General features: G+C 34.5%; 3 protein-coding genes and 1 long non-coding RNA gene across 4 annotated transcripts in view; 1 reads left to right on the top strand and 3 right to left on the bottom strand.

The window, feature by feature from the left end:
• Positions 1-4,429: 4,429 nt before the first annotated feature.
• On the bottom strand, positions 4,430-9,121 carry LOC134262826 (cyanophycinase-like). The gene is made up of 6 exons (XM_062745152.1): positions 8,904-9,121; positions 8,399-8,631; positions 7,660-7,796; positions 5,547-5,679; positions 5,050-5,188; positions 4,430-4,902 (listed from the first exon to the last, which is right to left on the bottom strand). The coding sequence occupies exons 1-6, from the start codon at positions 9,075-9,077 to the stop codon at positions 4,450-4,452; spliced, it is 1,269 nt and encodes a 422-aa protein (XP_062601136.1). The 5' UTR covers positions 9,078-9,121; the 3' UTR covers positions 4,430-4,449.
• A 938-nt stretch (positions 9,122-10,059) lies between these two features.
• Positions 10,060-13,314, bottom strand: LOC134262825 (uncharacterized). The gene is made up of 3 exons (XR_009991118.1): positions 13,163-13,314; positions 11,005-11,080; positions 10,060-10,644 (listed from the first exon to the last, which is right to left on the bottom strand). It is a non-coding gene; the product is annotated as an uncharacterized LOC134262825 (long non-coding RNA).
• Positions 13,315-13,689: 375 nt separating this feature from the next.
• LOC134262832 (beta-1,4-galactosyltransferase 7-like) lies at positions 13,690-19,218 on the top strand. The gene is made up of 5 exons (XM_062745164.1): positions 13,690-14,281; positions 14,418-14,643; positions 15,666-15,749; positions 16,285-16,389; positions 17,975-19,218. Exons 1-5 carry the CDS (start codon positions 13,962-13,964, stop codon positions 18,167-18,169), a joined length of 930 nt encoding a protein of 309 aa, XP_062601148.1. The 5' UTR covers positions 13,690-13,961; the 3' UTR covers positions 18,170-19,218.
• Positions 19,219-22,159: 2,941 nt separating this feature from the next.
• LOC134262831 (F-box/WD repeat-containing protein 1A-like) overlaps positions 22,160-25,410 on the bottom strand; it is a 19,012-nt gene continuing 15,761 nt past the window's right edge. Inside the window, exons 10-12 of the mRNA XM_062745163.1 lie at positions 25,301-25,410; positions 25,079-25,157; positions 22,160-24,092 (exon numbers count right to left, since the gene is read on the bottom strand). The exon at positions 25,301-25,410 is cut by the window's right edge and continues 1 nt beyond it. Of these exons, the coding sequence (XP_062601147.1) occupies positions 23,925-24,092; positions 25,079-25,157; positions 25,301-25,410 (357 nt within the window). The 3' untranslated portion in view covers positions 22,160-23,924. The remainder of the gene's footprint in view (positions 24,093-25,078; positions 25,158-25,300) is intronic.

The following is a 25,410-nucleotide window of genomic DNA, read 5'->3' as shown; positions in this document are numbered from 1 at the left end:
CTTTCAAACTGATTTTTGAGCCAGTTTGTCGTTTACCCGATCATGACAAGGAGCACACGGCATATATGACCGCTCGATAGGAAAATAGCACCTGATCCCACATCTGGTGTTTTTTTTTATATCCACGTAGCTCTGCTCCCGATTTGTATAGTTACAAATGACCATTGATCTTAATGATTGTTTGTCATCTTTATAGTTCCTCTTTGAAAAAAAATCATTTTCTTGTTTATTTCGACTCCATATATTCCAGTGAACTCGAAATAAAAAGACACCAAAGAGTGTGTAACATCTGTATCATTTTGTACTAACTATAGACGCTATAAGGAAAGCTTATAAATAAAAATTGTAAGACGAAATAGAGGACTTCAGCTTTTCAACTTTCTTTGTGTTTTAAAGTAATATTCAACTTTTGCCTATATGCAGTGTTTAGATCTTTTTTAAAAAGTTAATATTAAAAGGATTTCGACGTTTACGTTTAAAGTCAAATTTCCGCAAACTCTCTGCTTGTGCATGACTTTGTAAACTCAACCTATCGATAGGTCTATTATGTCTGAGATTTTGATAACCATCTGATTGGTCATTGCTTTTATACTTCACTTGTTACAATTTTCTCACATTTTAGATTTTTTTATCAAGCAGATTTTGTCCAGAATCTTGTACGTGAAAAGAAGAAAACTCTTGCCCATGACTTCATCTTGACATTTAGATATATAGTCAATTAACAATGGTTATTTCCATTCTCATGTCGATACGATATATCCCGGTGAGCTTGATATATAAGATATCACAGAGTCTGACACATTCGTTTCATATAAAGATATTTTGCTTGAAAAGGATGTTAATGGTTATCTAACAACCAAGCTCTATGGATAAACGTGATGACTTCAACTTTTCAGTCGTCAACTCATCTGCATATGGAGTTTATATCTCTCAGTGATACGCAAGAGCATGCTCTACGTATGAACATTTTTTTTAAACGAGGTAAGTTATTGGCAAATAAGTTGCTGAAACAAGAGTATCAGCAGTCTCGCTTGTAAAGCCATAATTTCGTAAGTTCTATGGTCGATACAGTGACCTTGTTAGCAAATACAATTTATCAATAAGTCATATGCTGACTGACGTTTTTCATACTAATTGTTAGGCCCTCAGTTAAACACTGAATTTGTCGACGGATTTTTCCGTTATTTCTCAATCATGACATGGGGCACACGGCAGGTGTAACCGGGTGGCAGGGGATGCTCACTTCTCCATGGCATCTGATCCCACCTCTGATGCTTTTTAAGGTCCTTGTTTGCTCTGCTTCTATTATTTGTTGTTTAATGGACTTTTGAGCTTGAGTTTTGTTCGTTATCTCCATACATTTTATCCTCTGGATAACTTAGTTTACGGTAACTCATTCGACAAATGTTCTTAATCAAATGTAAACTGCAAGTTAATCAGGGAGGTATATTTGAAACCTTTCTTTTAATGCCATTAGATAAGTCACGTTGCATGACTTCAAAACAATATAATTGGTTATGAAATTCATCGGTCAGATTTAAAAGTGTAAATATATTGGAATAAAAAAACATATTTTTTATATTGGAAAACTGATATTGTGTTTGAAACGCTGGATAACAAAGTTATTAGGATTGCGGTAGGTTTACAATTACATGATATACAATGCTGCGCTCATTCTGTTACACATTATGGTATCGTAACAGATCAGGCAGCCCTGGTCAATTTCTTTACAATTGTAATCCCAGAATACATCACAGCCCCGCCCACGTCCACTAACACTGACCACGTGACCTTCTGGGAGGACGCTAAGAAGTCCAGTTAAACATGCTACAGAACCACATAAAAATTCAGGCTGGATAAAAATCTTATTTGCAAATAAAACATTTTTTGCATTTTCTTTGAAAAAATGCAAAAAAAAAAAATTTTTTTTTTAGTAAATAATGAGCAGCTAGTATCAATTCCATTGTACACATTTAAATATAAGGTCTAAAGACTAATGTCGCTTGAGGGAGTTAAAACTGGGCCAAATATGAAAAAGAAGACGTTGACACTTTGTTAGAATGGATTAAATGAATCAGATCTTTATCACAATCACGTAAATGGGCAATGTGAAAACTATTTATCTTTCTGTATCCAACAATCCAGAAGTGGAAAAGGTATTAATAATAAAGAACAGCTAGACAAAGCAGGTCAATTCCATTTCACACATATATGAAATTTTAGAAGAACTTGGATTTAATAAACTGGTAATCCAACTTAATATGCTCATAGTTCCCTCTCTAAGGGGGAAAAATTCTTCAAAATCATATGTCAGTTTTGAATATTTTTAAGATTCCAATGAACTAAAATAAATTTGAACTACCATATCTATATTGGATTCCAAAACTTCATAAAAAATCCTTTCAAATAAAGACACATAGCCGGTTCGAACGAAATGCTCAACCAAGCCTCTTTCTTTTCTCCTCACTAAGATATTAACGGTAGCGAAAGAGAAACTTCAAGAGTACTGTGCAACAATATATTCAACATGTTCAAGAAGTGGTGTAAATCAGATGTGGATACTTAAAAATTCCAAGGAACTTTTGGACAATTTGAAATCACAAGCCAAAATCATCAGCTTAAAAACTTTTCAACTGTTTACACAACCATTCCCAACGATAAATTAAAGTCCATGCTTTTGGTATCAGTGACAGCTGCTTTTTCAATAAAAATGGTACTCGTAAATTTATACTTACCTTGTCATTGGTCATTTACAAAAGTTTTTTGTAAAAAAGCATTCTAATTGTACACAAAAGTACTCTGAAGTTGACCTTGAGTTGCTTACTGACAATATCTATGTGGTTTTTGGAGACCAGGTATTCCATCAATCTATTGGAATTCCCATGGGTACCAATTGCGTTCCGTTATAAGCAGGCCTATTTTTGTATTCATATGAAGCAGAATTTGTCCAAAATCTTATACGTGAAAAGAAGAAAACACTTGCTGTGACCTTCATCTCCATATATCGATATATCGACGCCTTATTGTCAATTAAAAGAGGTTATTTCCATTCTTACGACGATACGACATATCCCGGTGAGCTTGAGATAAAAGATACCATAGAGTCTAACACATGTTTTATATTTGGATATTTTATTTGAAAAGACGTTAATGATAATCTAACAATCAAGCTCTATGATAAACGTGATGACTTTAACTTTTCAATCGTCAACTTTCCCTACTTATGCTGCAACATACCTTCATAATCTGCATACGGAGTTTTTATATCTCAATTGATTCGATACGCAAGAACATACTCTACGTATGAACAATTTCTTAAAAGAGTTAAATTATTGACAATTTAACAATTAGATGAAACAAGAATATTAGCAGTCTAGTCTAAAGTCATATACAATGACCTTATCAGCAAATATAATTCATCATCGAGTCAAATGCAAACTGGCGTTTTTCATTCTACATGTAAGTGTTGGTCTATTATGTATACACTGAATTGACGACGGATTTTCCCGTTATTTCCCGATCATGACAAGGAGCACACGGCGGGTGTGACCGGTCGGCAGAAGATGCTCATTCCTCTATGGCCCCTGATCCTATCTCTGATGTTTTGGAGTTCCGTGTTTGCTCTGCTCCTCTTTTGTATTGTTTTATTGACTTTTGATCTTGAATATTGTTCGTTATCTCCATATGTTTCATTTCAACCCATAGCAGTCCCAACGATTCAAAGGAAACAATACAGGATATTACAGACATGATTATTGTTTGTATGTATGAATCCATATTTATATATATGAAAATATATATATGACATATATATATATGAAAACAACAGGATGATTGTTAAAAAAAACATGATGACCTTTTTATTATCAATAGTACCTTGATTTTATCATTCGTCTGTTCTCATATTTTCAGCATACCAATTATGCACCACTTATATTAAACAGGTGACAAAAAAGTTATATTCACATGAATCTGAATTTATTCAAAATTTGATACATGAGAAGAAGCAAGAGCATACTGTGACCTTCAAGTCGACATTTAGATATATCGACAACGTGTATAAGCAATTTACAAAACATATACATATACATGTAGTTACATCCGTTCATCTAGAGGTCAGTGTTTGCTCTGCTCCTGATTCTCATTGTTTGAATGACTATTTTTGTGCTTAAATACTGTTTGTTCTCTCTACATATTTAATTTCAGTACATCAGTATATATGTAATTAAAATTGTAATCCTTTTTTTTTTAATTTTAAATTGCTTTTGAAAGGTTGTCTGTAACAAAACTGCTTATAGATAAGTCTCTATGCGTGTGTATTGTTCTAATTCTTTCCATCTTCTACGATTGTCCGAAACCAGCAGTAAATCCTTTCATGCAGCAAGAAGCTCAGACAAGATATGAATTTAAAAAGATAAATTCTCAAAAATTTCTTTGCGATGGATTTGTTTATTTTCTCTCAGCAATACTAACAACAAGATTCTCATAAGATGTTATATCAGAATGGAAAGAAGATTTCCTTTCTACATATCCTACAGAATACGATGTTCGGGTCATAGTGACACGAAAAGTTGGATGAGATTCATAAGTGTCTCCGTATGTAGTGCTGTCTAAGCGAGAATCGAACACACTCGTGGCTGCTCGAGTAAATTCGGGCTTATGGGAACTATCTCGATGCTTTCCGTAAAATATGTCCGAGGAAGTCAGCGCGTGATCATAAGCCTCGTGTCCTCTCATTGGAGTCTTCGTCGGAGAAAATGTAATGTTTAAATTCCTCAGTCCTATTAGGTCTCCGTTAGTGAGGTAATGAAATATGACGTTACTGACCGAGTAGTAGGTGCTGTGGGGATCGTGATGGGCGTGGCTCACGTCTATAAACACCACACCATTCTGTCCAATAACCTAAATGTCAATGTAATGAATAAATATTTTAACCGCTGATAACCAGTCCAGTAAAAGCATGATAAATACATGTATGAATGCAAAAAAGATACTTTTATACGTTCCATGTAGGCGCCCATATAAAGCCTACATGTACTGGTATAGTACCTTTCCTGTAATAGCATCGGATTCAGCGTGTGTGACAACTAACGCGGTATTCTCATCAACGCCAAAGCCTCGCGAGATGTGCGAACTCCGACGAGTCTCGTCAAGAAGCACTGCTAGTCTTCCTTCTCTTCCACGTTCACTGAAAACAATAACATAGTTTTCATTTCAAATTCAAATCCAGAATACACCACTGTGGGATGTGGAGACCGGTCCTTCCGATGAGACCGTATAAACCGAGGTCCCGTGTCGCATTAGGTGCTGGCACGAAAAAGATCCCTCACTGCTCAATGGCCATAAGTGCCTAGTAAAGGACAAAATTTGTAGCTCTTCATCGGCAAGTGGTCTCCACATGAGTAAAATATTCTCAAGAGGGGCGTTAAACAACATACAATCAATCAATCATTTCCAGAATACACCTGAACAGTTTATAAATAGATGGAATAATTTCCCTCGGATCACGACTATAAGAACTGGACAGAGGTTCGTTGAATCATTACCTAAAATGGGCATCAATGATAAAGCCATCCAGGAATCCTAACCCACCACGAGGATTATAGACTAGGTCGTGTGGACGTTTGTCAGAATAGCTCGTGTGTACACCATATCTAAGCGCTTCCCAACTCTCACCACCTACAATAAATGTAGTCAATGCTCCATTTGTGGAAAAGTGAATCTTTTCAAATACACTCGCAAAACTTGCTAACGCACCATCTCATAAACTTTAATTTTTTACTTTTTCAAAAGTTGTTTTAGACGTATCTGATATAAAGGTAGCCATGAATAAAAGCAAGACGTTAAAATTTCCGAATAATCAATTTTATGGACGTTTTATAATTAGAACAAACAGTATTCAAGCTCAAAGTTAATAGAGGGCCAATTTCATTTGTCACTGATCGTACGCTGCGGTCATATGACCGGCGTAAAACGGCTAAGAGGCAAATGAAGTAAACCGGCGAAAACATTTTTTAAAAATATTTACATTTGCAAATGTTTTCCTTTATATAACACTACTGAAGGCAAGCGTTTTTATAACTGTATAAATACAGGTACGGGGTCAAGAGGTCAAAGATGTGCGTTTGGATAAACGTTCGACGTAATTTCTCTGTGACGTCATAAAGGGTCGACGCGCGTTTAGTGGATAACATACATGCCGTTGGGTTTGAAAAATAACGCATTTCACACGTATAAAGTAACAATCAGGCAAATATAAAGTATGAATAAGTCACAAATGTAAATATAAGTAATAAGGTAACATTTTTTGAGTTTTATTGAGATGTAAAACGGGTTGGCACATGATCAAATCTTCCATAAAGCCCTTCGGGCTTTATGGGATTTGATCACGTGACCAACCCGTTTTACATCTCAATAAAACTCAAAAAATGATACCTTTTTTCTTAAATGAATAATTACGCTAAATGATGATCAGTTAATTGAGTTTCATCACTTTTTACATTATGTCTTAGTAGAATAATTCGAAATTCAATTTAAAAAAAAAAAAACCATGGACCTCATGAAAAATTTTATTTTTCAGAAAAAAATAAAAACATATGAATAGAGATTTGCTCAAAATATGCAAACAAATAAAGAACATGTCGATTTGGTAAAAGTATCTGCATTTTCACAGTTGTTTTCTCTTCCCGCCATATTTCGAAGACCGGCGATTTCCTCGCCGGTCATTTCAGACCGGCGCATTCGGCGTACGCCGGCGAACCTTCCCCGGTCAAATGAAGTAACAAGCCGGGTTACGAAAGGTCAAGCGGGCGCATTCGGCGTACGCCGGTATGACAAATGAAATCCTACCAGAGTCAACATCCTTTGTCCACAGGTCATATCTGCTGTTTCTTGTAATGATGGGAGAAATTATGCGAAAATCCATGGACAATTAAGTGTGTAAATAATTACCTTAAATTAGAATGAAAAACGGCCTTCAGCATTCGACTTAATGATAAATTGTATTTTCTGACTATGTAATTAAGTTGTTTAGACCAAAGAACTTGCGAAGTGATTATTTTAAATAATACTGTTAATAACTTTGTTTCTTTAACTTGTTTGTCAATAGCTTGTCTTGTTTAAGAATTTCTATTTTCTTCTTTAATAACTAATATTGCCTTCTTAATATTTGCAAAATTTATTAAAAGCTGTACTGTAAAGCCATGGCAACCGGAATAGTGATGGATCATGTATGGATGACAAAGCATTAACAAACTTCCGCTAAAGTTTGTATGTTCACAAAGCATCCTAGATAAGATCTCTTTTGGGAGTTTGAAAATACTTGATGGCTATTTTAGGCGAATGTTAGGCTGGATAACATTTGCGATACAGAGTCATCACTTCTGACGAGCCCTTTCTGACTATCATACGTATCCGCCAGTCTTATCTTAGGTCACACTCAGCTTCAGAAAATTGGTAAGACCGTAGGAGGATCATTTGAGGGCGTTGAGTTGATATAATGACATGAGCAAATTACTAGCAGATTGCAGTAGACAAATCGACGATTAGATTTACTCGTGTCGAATAGGCAGAATGAGATATCGCACTTGTAGACGGGTACACTGACTTATGCGTTAGCAAAGCAATGGATGTTTCTGATGCTATTTTAGTAAAACTTACTGTTGATCATTATTTTGTTTGGCTGGCATTCAGTTCCGGCGCTGGTGCCTGCTACCACTGCTCCGATATTAAAACGCTCCCTGAGAGCAGCTAAAACCGGGGACTCCATCAGACCACTCTGGGTGGGGTTGTAAAATCTTCAAAAGAAGTAAGAAGGTTATGCCAGGTAATTAAATAGAATTTATTTCCTGGACTCCTGAATAGGCACATCTTCTCTACTCGAAAACCCTTGGCTAACGAAGATGAAAAGGGCATTTCTGTGCTCCTTCATAGCCGACATGCATTTATAGTCTAACTCTTATGAAGCATAAGTTTTATACACGTTAATAGATAAAGGATGTTTAAACCGATGAAGCCAATGACAAAAAAGTTGATGTTACAGGGGGTTTTATGGTGATAATAATGACCATGTTTGCAAATACAACCTGTCATCGGGTAATATTTCTGTTTCCCACTACATTTTATACCATTGTTTTATAACATTTTGAATCTGGATTCTGATTTCTCCGTTTACCTGATCAATGCAGGTTGATCGTGGCGGATATGATCGGTCGGCAGGAGATGCTTACTCCTCCTAATGGCACCTCATCCCACCTCTGGTATTTCCAGAGCCATTTAACTTGTTCAAAATTTTCTTTGTTGGATTCAGGAGTTTGATCATTGTTCGTTATATTCACTTCGTATTTTAAAATCTCATCTTAGTGCTGAAAGAGAGATTATACTACACTACAGAACTTACGTGTCGATAATTCTTTGCTGGTCCCCTCCCCCAAAGAAGAAGCCGGTTTGCTCCCGTACGAGTGACACAACCTGTGGGTCTGCATTTGCGTGGGTGTGGTTGACGTCAATCGGGATCCTGTTGGCCTCCAGTGCTCCAAACTTCAGAAAGAGGTCCCTGTAATACTGGTATCCTCCTACTGGATCCAGGCTGGCGGCGTTAATGATCCCGATTTTTGCGACACCCCTCCCGCCCTAAAGTATTATTATTGCTTATAATACTCCACACACAAATGCATGTTGAAACTGCTATAAATATCCGAATTTTTTAATTCAAAGGAAATGAAATCCTATCTAGAAAAGGCTAAGTGCATAGTACCACCTTGACCATTGTAAGAAGTTTGGTGTGCTTTATAAACTACAAATGTTTTTTTATACTACGAGGGTTCCGCTTTTCCTACGAGAGTTCCCTTTTAACTTTCACATCTATTATAGTTCGTCTCTTGTCATGAGTATCTAGAACTTACAGACAACTCGATGATGGTATTGTAAATCTCGCTGTTATTCTCGGCCAAGTTCCCGCCGACCAACACGAGACTTCTCCCATACCGGTAGTACTGGGGGAGGAAGGCGCCATCCAAAACGAACGCCGAACACCCTGCCAGCAGAACGGAGGTCACTAGTACAAGAATGGCAGCCATGTCTTTTGAAAACTAGTACATGGAGATAGCACAAAGTACTTAATCGCGCTGTTAAGAAATTTATCATACTGGTAGTGTTGTTTTATCACCTGTGTTATTAATTCTTCTTTACAAAGATATGAACTGAAAGTTATTGTATGATCGAATTCGTTTAAATTTGTTTATGTCCCGTTAATCGAAGGTTCGGGGGTATACATGTATAGTTTATGCCCTGACCGTCCGTCTGTCCAGCTATCAGTTTCTTTTTTCGCAAAAACAATAACCTTGCCCATAGCGGTTAATCACTCTTAAACTTGAAGATATGGCTTTCATATTTCATATGCATGTGTATTCCTTGTGACAAGATCTTTCCTTTGGTACCAACCCAACGTATTTGATCGACCTCTTAACTTTGATCTTGGAGTTTAACCCACTTTTAGAAAAAAAATAAATCTTGGGCCATAACTTTTGAATAGTTGATGCTAGGACTTTCGAACTTTACGTGTTCATTGTGACAAGACCTTTTTTCGGGTTAAAAATATTTTGCAGAAAGAATTAATTATAGCCTATATACATTTCAGTCATCAAGATAAATGTAAATATCTTACATATTAATGATGTAAGAATTTTTAGAGGTGTGAAAAATCGAAAATCCTATTTCCAAAAGGTTCAAAAATTGGGGGGGGGGGGGGGGGGGGGGGGGGGGGCAAAGGAGAAGCTGGCCTGTAGAAGTCTTACCCTTTTTTCCTAGTCTTTTGAAGTTGCATGCCTCCCCCCCCCCCCCCTTTATATTTTTTCTTGTGTACGATCGACCGCGAACACGGGTAAATTTCAGCATTAAAAACTGTACCAAAAAGTAAGAGAAAAGTTTCCAACCCCAAATAGGATTTCCAGTTTTGAGCAAGTTAGACCCCCCCTTCACACTTTTGTAAAAACGTTGCTATGGACCCGAGATGTATAAATAGCAAAGTTTTACGCCAAATAAAATTTAAACAAGAAGATGCAAAATCAAATTAATTTTTATGCAAATAATACATGGTACATTATTTCTGCAAAAAGCTTGTAAAATTACTTAAAATGAACACTTTGGATTCTCTCATCCCATTTCTAAATATTGATTAAATAAACTCTACTTCCAAAAAATTACGCCCACACAATCACACACACACACCCGTACCCACCCTAACACGCTGTACATAAAAAATGTACGAAATAGACATCATTGCATTGAATGTTAAAATACATTTACACACAAACTTTAAATACACCCGTAAATTGAGGTACTGTAATTTGACTCGAGATATATATACATCAACTATGACACTTCTCCAACAAAAAAAGTTATATATATTCTTCTGTCACATTTCAATCAGGCATTTCTAAACATATTGCATGGCAACCTTTAGAAAAAAAAGTTTTATTCATTCATCGAAAATGGAGTTCTAAGAAGTTGTCCTTGTTTTTGAATGAGCCCCACGTGTTGACTTTTTTGTCGGTGTTAGGGGCGGCCACTGTGTCCTCCCTGTTGTGTCCATGGTGACACGGGGGTGGGGGTCGGTATTGTTCGCCCTGCTTTGGTTCGCTGCCGCTGGAAAAAAAAAACATTGATACATAAAAATACGTACAGAAATACCTTCAAACATTACGTTTTATCGCTTGCATTTAGACGATTTGATTTTCCATTTAATTTCAAATTTAAAAAAATTATTCATAAATTATTTTTTATCGATAGAAATTCGTCAACGTTTATTAAACTTCAGCTAATAATTTATATTTACTGATCATGTTGATTTACTAGGATGTATTATAGATACAGGCACGTAGCACCAGGCCTTTTTTTTTGGCTTGTCAACTTTTTCAAGTAAGTAAATTTTTCTCTGGTTGCCCCCCCCCCCCCCCACTTTCAAAAACTATGCTGCGTGGCTGAGATATGAATCTATATACTTACCAGGCGTGAACACCGTTCCTGCATTCTTTACAGATATCTTTCACCATTTTGATTTAGATTTATCAGCAAGGTGTTCCTACAACAACAAAAAATACAACACTATTTCATTGTGTGGAATGAATTCATAAGTATGTGTTACACCATAACACATCATTGTTAAAACCCACTTCGTTTTCAGCATTGAAAAGGAAACACGAAGAAGAACGGTTGTCAAATATTACGTGATAACCTGTGAGTCATTAAATGACACAAGTCTTTCTAAATCTGAAGACAGTGAGCTTTTCGGGGAAAAAGCTTTAACTGTTTAATATTAATGACATTAAACACGTAAAAATATCCTCTTCATCGTACCAGGAAACGACCTTTTTTGTCCTTTTTTCTATAGGAGCGCTCATATTTTATTTAAATATCACAGGTAAATACTGTATTATGTAGGGGTAATGACTGACGGGGATTAATAATTTGCTGGAAAAAAGATGGATTTATATATTTTACATGTTACACATACGCGGCAGCCACTTTCTAAAAATCATTTCAAATGCTTTTACAAAGTTGTAGAAATATTTATATTTTAAACTGTTTAACCTGTTTTCCGTGAAAAAAAAAATCCTGCAACTCAGTCATAAAAAATTGCTTTTCTGCGATTATTTTCACTAACTGTGGGGATAATAAAAAAGAACGCTTTTTAAGGAAATGGAATAACTACTTCCGATATAGCCAACTTTACAAAAAAGGCCGTCGCGAGAGCAAATGAATATATATGCGTTAATATTATAATTTTCTGCATTTCAGAATGAAATACACATATGTAACAGAGTAATATTAAATATCAACATGTTACCAGTGTATTTTATTTTTTTTTTTATTTGCGGAAAAACAAATAACACTTTGGCTGTGGTTTGCGACGATGACGAAAACCGAATCGTGGGAAAAGCAAATTGGCTAACTGCTCGCAGGAAAAGAAAATAACAGAAGAACAAAACTACTTACATTTATATCATGTTTAAATTTATTTTATTTTTTGTTAGTGTAAATGCAAGTTTTACTGATATTTAAAATTCTCTTTTTTCGAGGGGGGGGGGGATAAAATTATCCTTGTCAGTTTGGTTAAAATTAACCATTGAATTGAATAAAATGCATATTTCCTTTTATGAATACTTTCAAGTTTTTATTCTGTAACTCCATTAAAAATAAAAGTTATTTATTTATTTGGATGCGATTTTTGTGAAAGCATACTAAGAAATGATTTATTTCCTTTAAACACATTTTAAAATTTTCTTTTAGTTTTTTTAGCATTATTTTTATAATTTCGTTTTATTTTTCATTTCACATTGGGGGGGGGGTTACGTTATAAGGTACGAAAGCCATGAAGGAACATGGGGATTTTCAAAAATGTATTTAAGTAAACCGAGTTCTCGAATTATACAATCCGTTTAAGGTACCAATGATGCCAAACTTTGCGAATTGATAGTAAAACTATTAATAATCACTGATTCGCTCCATATATCAGGGACTTTCCACTTCATTTCGGAAATGGGGCCTGGGCCATTGAAATTGTCGGGAATTTAATACCCTTTTAATACAACATGGAAATTATATCAGCCAGTGCAGGACAATTTTCGTGAAATAATAATGATGATGAATAAATCACCTAGCCAAGTTTTTATTTAATTAATTAGATCTTTTTAATCAGAATAAGGTTTATCAAGACGATGTTCATCTGCATGAACAATGCATCTTTAATTTTTCAAGAGTAAATCTATTTGTTTTCAACTCCGACTCTTACACACAGGAAAAGGGGTTACTGGGGTTTTTGCAATATAATCGGAATGCAGCAAACTAGAGACATATATAAAACATGTCTCTGAGCAAACTTAGCTCTATCCAGTCTAGGCCTATATAATCTAAAATCTATTTCTCTAGGCACATAAGCTAGGGCCTAAAATTGTTTTGCAAAAAGTTCTTTATTCATATTTATTTTTTAAAAATCAAATAACCACATCGCCGGCTTGTTTAAGCCTCTCAACACAATGCACTTGTTAGCTTTTATGACTAAATCTTGGATAAAATGCTGAAAGTGTAAAAAAAAAAAAACAAAAAAAAACAACTCAATCATAGAACGCTTGCATTACTTAATCCCAATAATCCTTATACTTACCCAGCACGTTAATCCACGGTAATCGTCTTTGTTCGGATTGCAAAGAACAACATAAGTTACACAGGTTGCCTTCAGTGGGTGAGCATATGGCCTTGTTGTCACTTTTATGCTAATATTAGTTAATCACGTTTTCCACTATTCGGTACTCTCTAGCTTTTTGCTCACGTATACATAAAGTCAATTTTCAGAAGGGATCCGAATGGCATAGTGCACGCGGCACGTGTCTACCCATTGGATAGAAAATGTAGGTCATGTTTACGTTTTGCGTGAACGGGGGTCAAAGTCCGCAAGAAAGAGTTTTAATGATATATTTTTTAAAAATAATTATCAAACCTAAAATTATCAATAAAATAGTTATAAATACATCGTAATTTTTTTTTCTTCCAGGAGTATATAATATTATTTTAACATTGCTTATCACTTTTCCGTAAAAAGTCGGTTTTGTTCGAATTTTAGCAAGCAAAATAATTATCCGGTATCGCATTTAACCGATGTCAATCGTCTTCAATTCATGAACAAACTAAAACTGACTAATGTCGCTTTGGATGCATGGAATCCTTCTGAGCATCAGTTACATTTGTTTGGAGAATTTCAGAAAAATCTATTTTCACTCGCTTTATAGTAAATAGGATTTAACCAAAACTATGCCAAAAGTACAATATTCATCCATGCCACAATAAGTGAATAATTTTTCTTCTGCTTATGGATAAATGCACACAGATGTCTTTTATAACCGACTTTTAAACACAAAAGTCTTTCTTTGCTTTAAAGACTGTCCTTCTTGAATCATCCATTACCGATGCCAGCATGGAACCGTTGCTTGGTACTCAGGAGAAGAACCAGTATATTTCTGGTGGGTTTGTTTGTCTGTTTCTTATTTATGATCTCCCTCATGATTAAACTACAGAGAGATACAGAACCACTGGTTAAAGACGAAAAACATGGAAATGAGCAGCCAGGGACGATAGCTACTTCAGGTGACCACAAGATGGCTATCTTAGTGCCATTCCGAGACAGGTTTGAAGAGTTACTGGAGTTTGTGCCATACATTCACAACTTTCTAAATAAACAAGGAACAGCACATCAGATTTTTGTGATTAATCAGGTGGATGACTATAGGTATATACTTTGTTTTAATATTTAACATGAAACAAGACATTATAGTTCTATTTCTTAACATAGTGACACTTGCAAAAAAAAACTCCTTTGTATCTCTCACAACCTAATTAAAAAAGAGAATGATAATATATTGCAGGTTTAACAGGGCTTCCCTCATTAATGTTGGTTTTCTGGAGAGTCAGAAGGACTGTGATTACATTGCCATGCATGACGTGGACCTAGTGCCTGTGAACCCGGCGATTACCTACCCATACCCCCGCACAGGGGTCTATCATGTCGCCTCCCCAGAACTCCACCCACTCTATCACTACAAAAAGTTTGTGGGGGGGATCCTACTTCTGACTAGGGATGCTTTCATCAGTGTAAGAGCATTTAAAGCTAAAAAAAAAATTATCTTGAAATATAAATAACCAAAAAGAACCACGAACGATAGTATTGTTCTCCCGCCTACCTCTAAGTTAATTGAAAGTGAAGATATTCGAATTATTTTCAAAATATTTACAGATATTCATATGAATTTTAATAAAACGTTACTTTTTTGGGAAAAAGAGAGATTCTATAATTTTGGTAAAACTTGAGTTTTTCAAAAATCAAAAAACGGAAAATATTTTTAAAACATCTTTCCCCCCTGTGAAACAAAAATTCCTTTTTACAAGTAATATGGACTGTCATTTTACATATTTATGCCATTGTGAAAGCTTTTTGTGTTTCAACATTCAAAAAACGAAAAAATGCTGATTTTTCACCAATTTTAAAGCTATTTACAACTAAATAATTGTATTTTATTAATTCATATATGTTTTATTTATTTGCGTAAAACATGCATTTTATCATATTTAAAACTACTTCAAAATATGGTGATTCTTGAAAGTTTGATTTCACTAGAAAATATCAACTACCCCCCTTTTTTCGAGAGCTAAAATAATGATAATTTACAATCTAGTGCTGGAATTAAAATGATTAATCAATTACCATAGAACTGTTCTTTGTATTAAACAAAGATTTAATGGCCAAATTGCCATTAAAATTGAATTTAATGGGTGCAAAATGTAGGCGGGAATCAAGAGTTAGAGTACGTAGTTCTTTCATACTGTACCAAAAATTTAATATTGTATGAAAAAAATGCATGTAGTTATCAATTTGTCTTTACATTCTCTAAGTCTTAAATGTCCTATCAAATACTATGTAGAACTACATACAGTAGAGCTTAAATATTATTAGGGATTTGTCTTGATGATGTCACATTGTTCTCTTATGTAGAAAACAGATATGAAATATAATTACAATGATGGTAAAGTAAATACCGGTATATAGATCCTTAGGTGTTCTATTAATCTTTTAAAAATCTCAAGGTTTTTGACACTTTAGTCTTGTTGCGTTTCAGACAAATGGTATGTCTAATCGTTACTGGGGCTGGGGTCGGGAAGATGATGAATTTTATGTCAGAATGCACCATCAGGCACTGGAGGTAAGCTTAATTTTAGCTCACCTGAGCTGAAATCTTACGTGAGCTTTTCTGATCACATTTTGTCTGGATCTGTCTGTCAACTCTGTTCTACTCAAGAACCACTGGGCCAAACTTGCCACAAAGCAGATTCAAATTTTATCAAATCAAGGGCCATGCACTCATTCAAGAGAGATAAATAAGAACTAATGAAAGTTTCTTGTCATCTTTCAAAAATCTTCTTCTCAAGAACTACATGTAATACTTAGGCCAGAAAAGTTGACATAGGTTTGTTAAAAATTTTTACTGTCAAATATATATTTCCAAAATGAGTTAGAAATTTTGATATAGTGACCATGTATTAAGTTATGCATTTTCTTCTTATATCTTGATAACTAATCACCATCAACCATTTCAGTAAAGTCTAGTCAGAGAAGGAGTGAAGGAATTTACCAGGAATTTAAATCATAGGACTTCTTAAAGAAAAAAAGGTTTGAAACTTTGCACTATAAAGTAGTAGTTTACTTTTGAAAATATAATGAAGATTATTAATTAACAGATTGAGAGACCAAAGGGGATCACCACGGGAAATCAGACATTCCGACATATCCACAACCGAAAGAAACGCCCACGAGACAACTACAGATATTTTGGACAAACACAGGTCTGTTACTTTATTTTAGACTAATCTATAAACAGCAAACTTGATAATTTACTTCTAGAAAGACATAGCCAAAATTCTACAAAAAGGTAGGTCACCAGTGATCAGGTACATATGAAACAATCTAATTCAGAGAATTTGTGTCCTGCGCTGAAGGAAAAAGAGGAGGATGCTCAGATTTGGGGGGGGGGGGGGGTTGAACACCCACCCACCCCCTTCCCCAAATTTGCAGAATTATTAAATTATGTAATGAAGCAAATAAAATATGCCAATATGAATATAAAGATTTGACTGCTTATTCTTTAAATGTGAATACAATTACATGTATGAAGATTCTTTTAATATAAAATATTTACATGTATCACACAATAATAATATTTTGTACATGCCATATGTCATAACTTCTTCATTTAAGATGCTAAATATTATCATTTAGTAATTGATCATAAAAAATTCAAAGCTTTTGCAATGATGTTTTATTCCACAACTCTCTATGGTGTAAGGAAGACATATATTTATTGTCAAAAGGTAAAGGTTGTAAATTCATACATCTGTGTTTTAGTAAAACTCATTTCCGGGCAATATGTAAGGGTTAATGTACGAGTACATTCTGTGTTTATAGTAAAATCCACCTTTTTGAATGCTTGTATTTAAATAAATGTTTGTTAATACATAATAAAGAATATTTATATGATACGCTGTAAATATACATGTACATTATATATTAGTACTATTTAATTTATACATGTATATATACTATAGAAAGTAAGGCAAAAAAAGTGTACTAAGTTATTCTAATCCTGTGACTTCAACAGCTTCGATAGCACAGTGCAATGAGTACCCGACTCCAAAGGTGAGGATACCGGGATCAATTCTCACCATGGGTACCATAATTTTCTTTATGTGAAAATAAACTTGAAAATTTTTTGAAATTCTTTTCTAAAATTTTCTAAGTTCTTTCCTCGGTAGAGGCACGGGAAGGAAAATAAGAATATTACAAATTCTAGTTTCAATGTAAATTGCAACTCTCCATTCCTGAAAAGTAATGGAGCGCTGAAACAAAAGAATGACGTCACAGGTGGATTTTACTTCAAGAAGCTGTTGAGTTTTTACAATTAAATTTTATACTATAATTCCTTATGGCCCTGCCTGCCCTTCAAAACCCCCCCCCTTTGATCCCCCCCCTCCTTTAGATCTGTGCATGATCTTTTTTCCTTAAGCGGGGGATAGATTCACACTCTCTGAATTAGCTTGTTTGAATTTGAATGAAAGGCGTATTGTCAGCATTTTATGTACCATGTAATCCCTCAACTAATCACAGAAACACTGTACTAGTTTTCGGGGCATAAAGACTTGTACATGTCTGCAGCAACTTTTTAAAATAATATATTACATATATTATAAGCTTTATGTCATATTTGTATTTCAAACAAAGTCAGAGTGCCTCATCCAATATGATTTTGACCTTTTTAGGTCAAGACAATGATCAATTTAAGCATTGTATTTGATAATTCTTAATGAGACTTTTTAGTACTCACAGTGGTGTTGAATCGTGTTATCTTTAACAATTTATTTTCTCTGTTTGAAGAAAACAAGTCGACTTGACAGGGAGACTGGAGCCAGCAATGTGCGCTACACTGTGGAGAGTCGGACAGACATCACAATACAGGGGGCACCTGCTAGAATTATCAACGTGGTGCTGAACTGTGATTTACAGGCCACACCATGGTGCTTAAAGCCACAATATCATTCTGTGTACAAAGCTAAAGGACTTATACCGTAAAGTGTTCACACAAAGAACTGTGATTTACAGGCCACATCATGGTGCTTAAAGCCACAATATCATTCTGTGTACAAAGCTAAAGGACTTATACCGTAAAGTGTTCACACAAAGAACTGTGATTTACAGGCCACATCATGGTGCTTAAAGCCACAATATCATTCTGTGTACAAAGCTAAAGGACTTATACCGTAAAGTGTTCACACAAAGAACTGTGATTTACAGGCCACATCATGGTGCTTAAAGCCACAATATCATTCTGTGTACAAAGCTAAAGGACTTATACCGTAAAGTGTTCACATACATAGAACTCCTACCACGGGTTTGAAGGACTGATATGAACTCATAAAATACTGAAGAGTTCATATGCCAAGAAATCCTATCAAGGGTTCATATTCAAGGGACTGATATACAAGGAAATCCTACCAAGGTTCACATATGAAGGACTTGTATGTTGAAGTGGTCGTAACCCTCAGCCCATAGTACACTGGATACCAGCGTATAGAAAAGTACCACATAGTACAGCTTACCTGTGATGATAATTCCTTGAAATGTACAAATGGACCTGTCAGATGTATTTCGAGAGTTCAAGCATTAATTAAGAATGAAGAGAATTCAAAAATTAACAACCGTTGACATTATGGTAGCAGCACTCAGCATCTAAAACACTTGACAATGTGCAAGAGATTGATGCTTATTTTGATTGAAACCATACGGTTGCTATATTGCACGGTGAAAAACAACCTTAAATCAGTGGTCTCACAAACTCTCTTCACAAGATCATCATCTGATACACAACATTTATAGTGCCTGTACCCTATAGAATAGCTACATGTATGTGAACTTTATTTTGCATAATCTATTTTTTAAAGAAAATAGAATGCATCACAGAGACTGTGAAACACAAGTTTGTTGTTGTACAGACAGCATGTGTAATAACTAATATTTATCATATATTTTTATAACAAATCAAAGAAACCAAGGAGTGCCAAATGATGTAGTGAAAGTGACATTCAAATTGAACAACTACAGTAAAACTCGGTTATAGTAAAGTTCTGAGGATCTGTGAATTTAATTCGCTGTATCCGGAATTCGTCATTTAAGAAATAAGGTATCATTTTTTGAGTTTTATTGGGATGTAAAACAGGTTGGTCATGTGATCAAATCTCTTGAAGCCCGAAGGGCTTTATGGAAGATTTGATTATGTGCCAAACCGTTTTACATCCCAATAAAACTCAAAAAATTATACCTTATTACTTATATTAACATTTGTGACTTATTTATTACAAATAGTAACGCACTTCACTAAAGTTTGAAACCCATAACGTTTTTTTTTCAAAACTCAGGTATAAATTGAATGTGTTTATAACGTCGATCGCTTATGACGTCACTATCAAACTATGTAGATTGATCATGACTAAACAATCAATTTATGGTCACATGACGAACTTGTTTTACGGAGATGTAAAAACGCCTTGTTCAAATAGTGTTATAAAAGGGAAAACATTTGCAAATGTAAATATATCCGTATAACGAATTTGTATAACCATATGTAGCGAATTCGCAATATGCATGTTTTCCTTCAAGTGTTACTACCAAATATGTTAAGGGAGCAAATATTACAAAACATACCTTCCATAACAGGTTTTATTATAAATTGAATTTTATATACAAATGCTAAAAGAAAACAAAGTCAGTTCAATTTATCAAATTTTGAGATTTTTGAAATTTCGTTATAAAAGATGTAAGTTTCATTATATTTAACCTCAACGGGACTCAAAATCAGTTTGCTATATTTGTAAATTTGTTATATCAGAGTTCGTTGTAACCGTAAAATTTTATGAAGATTTGGTAAGAATTTTGCCGGAGAACCAGAAAAACTTTGCTATATCCGTGAATTCGCTATATCTGTGTTCGTAGTAAATGAGTTTTACTGTACCTGTATGAACTAGGACAAAAAAAAGAAATATAAACTAGATGTTTAATCCGAAATATCTGTCGTTTTCCTGGTACATAAAATATCAAAATCATTAAAAAAAAGCCTGGAAAATGTCAGATATTTTAGACTACTACACTGTAGGTGCAAAGACGGATCCAGGGCCGTCGCGCTAGGCGTGCCCCCCCCCCCCCCCCTTTGAAATTTTTGTTTGTAAAATTTATATGTCCAATATCCTAAAATCAAGAAAAAAACATATCTTATTTGTAAGAACTTGTCAGCTTCCAGGGAATCCTGGACCCCCCAAAAGGACTGTCTTAGACCCACTGGGGGCTTCAGTACAGCCACCTGACCCTATGCCTTCTACTGCTAAGAGATCAAATTTATTTATTTTTGAAATAGTTGAAATACAGGGATAGTGTATAATGTGTAAAGCCAACATACACGATGTTCAAATACTTGTTAATCACAGTAAAATATTAAATAATTTCTGCAACAATCAATAGTAACAAAAGTTATTAAATATGGAGGTTCAAATTAATCAATTACATTTTTCAGTAATTGTGCCCATGCCTGACAGAAAAATATTTGTCCAAATTCTTTTTGGAAAGGGACTATGTGCAATTTCAAAACCTTGTTAAATAAATGTTTAAGAAAATGAATCATTGTTTTATATCTACAAGATAAGGTTGTATGCATCAAACGAGCTGAAAATATGTCACAAAAAATCTCTGTTACCTGATCTGTGGATCACAGTTTTTCCGCACATTATACTACATCTTATATTTTAACTCATTTATTTGCAACATGTATACCTTAATTGAAATATTCTGTGCAATAAACTTGTAAACAAATAAAATGACTTTTTATATATTCCTGACTGTACATTAATCATATACATGTATATATGAATCTGTAGATTGAAAATGTCTGGGTCATTGATAAGGGACTTTGTAACTGCTTTTTATTCCTAGTTCACACAGGTCCATTGTTGATTGCATTGTATTCTGTAAATATGAATAACATGTAGTTACACCAATTGTGATTTTGATTTGACCAAATCCAATAACATCACATTCTGAAAAGAAAATAGAATTTTAAAAAATTTGTTGACATTTGTGTGATTTGATAACCCTGCCTTTCCCTATAAACTTGTTTAAAGGTACACAACTACAAATATTTCCATATAAAATTTAGAACCATTGTCAAGGCTTTCTGTGACTGGATCAAAGGATGATCTTAAAGACCCAATTTTTTTACCGTACGGTTACCTGAGGAGGGGGAGTGGTCAAAGTAACAGTGGTGTTATTTACCTGGAGACCCCCAATACCCAAGATATCAAAAATTTGCATTTTATCAGGAAACTTTCACGTTGCCTTTTTGTTCTTGGGATAAAGATTTCTATCCAATTATCCACCGAAATGGACTTTGGCTCAATCTCCAACCTATTACCAAGGATTTGATTGGTTGCAAGTTTGGCATAATGGTTCCTGAGAACAAAGAAATGTCAAAAGCTTATATTACCTGCCTGCATACAAACATCCACTCATCCATTGTGCACCCACTATTTTACTCTTTGATCCGACACATATTTTCGATTTCCCATAGCAAAACAGGGACACTGCCATTCTCTCAACAATATTGAACTTGAAGGGTACCCATCTCTTATCTGCAACTCCTTCTATACCACAGTTAACCACTGAATAAAATGTAATGATACTTTCATAGATTCTTTAAATATAACACAATGCCATTGTGCTTCTTCTATTTTACTTTTTGTTCTGACAATATTTCAGGTCTCCCAGAGCAAATCATGGACTTTGCCATTAAATCATATGGGAGGCAGGGGTATCATTTTGTGAGCTGGTATCACAATATACACTTTCATGGATGTTAAATAAATAACATATCTGCTACCCTGATCCATTACATATAATTATCTAACCTACAAAGTAACAATTAACATGATTGACAGACCAGATAAGCTACAGTGGCAGGTGATTTACCAACAATTCACTGTCAATACTGTTATCTCAATCACTGACAAACAAAAACTGTAACAATAAGTAAACAATTTTATTGTTTTCACATATGAGGAACATTAGAGAAAAACCACTGATAAATAACCGTACAATTTTGCTGTTAAATCACATGATAATAACACATATTTTAGAAAGCTTACTTTGTATTTTCATAAATTTTATAAAATTTAATTCTTTTATAGTTAATCTTCACTCAATTGATACAACAGAAAAAAATGTATATCTGATGAATCCCCTTTATATTTAAGAATAAATAGTACATCACAATCATTAGGCATATTGCAAAGGTATTTACAGTTAGGCACACACAGCACTGCATAAACTCTCTGTACACACAACTCCCAGACTTCACAACTCGGACACTGAGGTACAGCGCACTAGTAGCTAGTCGTACACTGGTCTCCAATGTACTAGTAGTACTCACACACTGGTCTCCAATGTACTAGTAGTACTCACTGATTTCAGTGTACCTGTAGTACATACACCCAAGATTCTGTACATGAAGTACTCATATTCTAATTCTCAGTAAATCTATAGCACATATAAACAAATCTGCAGTGCACATACATATACAAAATATGCAGTACATAAAAACACTAATTTTGCTGTGTATATGTAATACATATACTATATGTAATACATATACACTAATTTGTACATGTACTACATTTACAATACAAATGTAGTACACAATATATATGCTAAGTACACATGCACTGATCTGTAGTACATACACGCTGGTCTGCAGAACACATATATAGTATACATACATTTTTCTCCTGGACATACAGTAAACAAACATCTCCGCTCTAAGATAGACCTCTTGTGCTTTAGCACTTCTTAATTTTAATCACTTGATCAATTTAAAAGTAAACCCCTACACAAAAGTTCCATGATAAAAATTCCTTATAAACAAGAAAATTTTTAGTCAACAAATGCACCGATACCTGTGCTTTCCTTAATTGTAGTGTACATAAAGTATGCATAATCTACAAAGGAATACCGGTAGAGGTTTTTTTTTTTTGCTTTGTTACACATAAAACCACTTCATGGCTACACTAGCACCACCAACCGTTACAACTCTGAGATTCAAATGTCTTATTCTGAAATATGGAAATGTACCAGTCATTGTAGTTGATATTACATTTACTGAGAATCTATCTGAACAGATACTTCAGTCATAATTCTGAACATTTAAGCCATCCTTTCATTCAAAATTCAAAAGAAGAAGCTGTAACTCTGCACTAAGGTAAAATGATAAATTGTTTGCATTTACTTCTGACAATAATAAAGCTGCTGATTAAATCCTCATTATATCTAAAAGCTACATTGGTCCGGATTCAAAAATTATTTACTAGAAGTTGCTCAGCTGTCTGTTTAAAACAATTGAAAAGGAAAGCTGAGCACATACATTACAACACAAACTACAAACCAAAATCATACATAGATATTTGACAGATTTAGCTCTTACATTTTTTCCTTGTAAATCAAAATTAGTATTGCTGAATTTAAAAAAAAAATCAAAAACTTAACAGAACAGATCAAAAAAAAAAAGTTGACAACAATGGAAAATGAGCTGCTCCACTGTTTTCTGTTGATTCTTTCTGTGAGACAAGAGAGGGAGATAATCGTCTAGTTGAAACAGCATACACATTGAGAGATGACACACAATGAACATTCACTGTGGAGGGGGGTGCTGGAATGCAGGGGGTCTCCTTTTCCCCCTCCTTAACGTTCAACACACACACTCACAATGAGGGTAAGATATGGCCCTCTGAGATCAATTGTTCACATAAGTGTAGGTCCGCGTGGGGGAGCGGTTATTGGACGTTGATGTAGTTTCTATTGGCACATTTAAGAAGTCCCAAATGAGAATGGTATCATCATGAGAACTACTCACAATCTGAAACTCGTCAAACTGTAGGCGGAAAACTCGACCAGAGTGTTCCTACAAATATCAGAAATTTAAACTCAGGAGATGTAAAACATCCCAATTCATATCAATGCTAAATTTTGTCGAATTATTTGGGGTGGGACGATACACAGATCTTGGGATACGATACGTATCTCGATATATTAGCACGATACGATACGTATCTCGATATTATGATAAATTATAAAACTATTTTTAAAAAGTAATTAAATCAACAAATTATTCTTAGACTATATAAAATCATGTGTGCTTTGAAATTAATACTTGAAGTTCATCAATTTCATTCACTAAAACTTTACAAAAACAATAATACATGTACATATTATTGTTACCAAGTTTCTATTAACAAGTTGTTTACAAACAGTTGTGTAGTTCATCAAAGAACATTGACTAAAATTTCATTTAAAACACATCACATGTACATTATAATCTAGTGCTGAAAGTCTGTAACTCTGTAGCCTAGTTGAGATTACAAAAACAGCATGAGATGGACTAACAATTAATAATGTCAAATGTTCTGGAAACGATACTTTCTGTGTATAGCACGCTTTACATACTGAACTTTTCTTGTCCTATCTTCCGAGGCTGCTTTAAAGTGAAAACGTTTTACCCTTAATCAACGACTTTTTAGTTCTACAGTATGTTTTCAATATCATCATCGTCTCTTCGCTTCGTACAAACCGCCATTTTCCAAGGACAGGTACTTTCATTTTCAATTTTTGGATAGGTCGTTCGTGTATCGTTTCGTACCGATATTTCAATGCTTGTATCGTAAACCGTATCTTAGAGGAAAATATCGATATGTATCGTGTATCGGTATATCGTCCCACCCCTATATTTAATTTTACCATCTGTGAAATGACATTTCAATCTTTTACTAACATTTATACTGTATACAGGGATATTTTTGCTTCCTTTTAGTTTTGCCCAAGTTGAAATGGTGAAAAATAACCCTGTATACAGTATTATTTTGACATTACTTATAAAGAGGACTGACGTACCACTAAAGTCCTTAAGCATAAACTTCCAGCAGGGGCTCTGGGGTCCAGGGCAGCTGCTAGGTCCCATACCTTTATTTTACTGTTGACAAAAAACAAGACGATGTCTATTAGCCAACCATCATCAAACAATAGCAATGCCTTCCATAGGCAGAAATTGTATTCTTAAAATGATTAAAAATTCCTCTTGATAAACGTTTTACTAAATGTTTTTGGAATGCATACCCATCATAAGCTCCGCTAACAATATGTTTGTTGTCAAATCTGATACATCGTACCAGTTCCTCATGCCCTTCTAATGTACGCAGACATGCCCCACTTTCTATGTCCCACAA

This window comes from Saccostrea cucullata, unplaced genomic scaffold, assembly GCF_032062105.1.
Source record: "Saccostrea cucullata isolate Sc308-1 unplaced genomic scaffold, CSIRO_AGI_Scuc_v1 ctg372, whole genome shotgun sequence".
NCBI classification, from domain to species: Eukaryota; Metazoa; Mollusca; class Bivalvia; order Ostreida; family Ostreidae; genus Saccostrea; species Saccostrea cuccullata.
This window is presented reverse-complemented; position numbering and strand designations above follow the sequence as displayed.

Bases quoted from the DNA above. Each gene is read 5' to 3' on its own strand.
- LOC134262826 (XM_062745152.1), bottom strand. From the start codon at position 9,077: ATGGCTGCCATTCTTGTACTAGTGACCTCCGTTCTGCTGGCAGGGTGT. The intron at 5,189-5,546 runs GTAATGATTCAA...TATTGTTTTCAG, and splicing joins ATCATTGATGCCCATTTTAG to TGAACGTGGAAGAGAAGGAA. The intron at 4,903-5,049 runs GTACTATACCAG...ATTGACATTTAG, and splicing joins CCGATGCTATTACAGGAAAG to GTTATTGGACAGAATGGTGT.
- LOC134262832 (XM_062745164.1), top strand. From the start codon at position 13,962: ATGCCAGCATGGAACCGTTGCTTGGTACTCAGGAGAAGAACCAGTATA. The intron at 14,282-14,417 runs GTATATACTTTG...AATATATTGCAG, and splicing joins AATCAGGTGGATGACTATAG to GTTTAACAGGGCTTCCCTCA. The intron at 15,750-16,284 runs GTAAGCTTAATT...ATTAATTAACAG, and splicing joins TGCACCATCAGGCACTGGAG to ATTGAGAGACCAAAGGGGAT.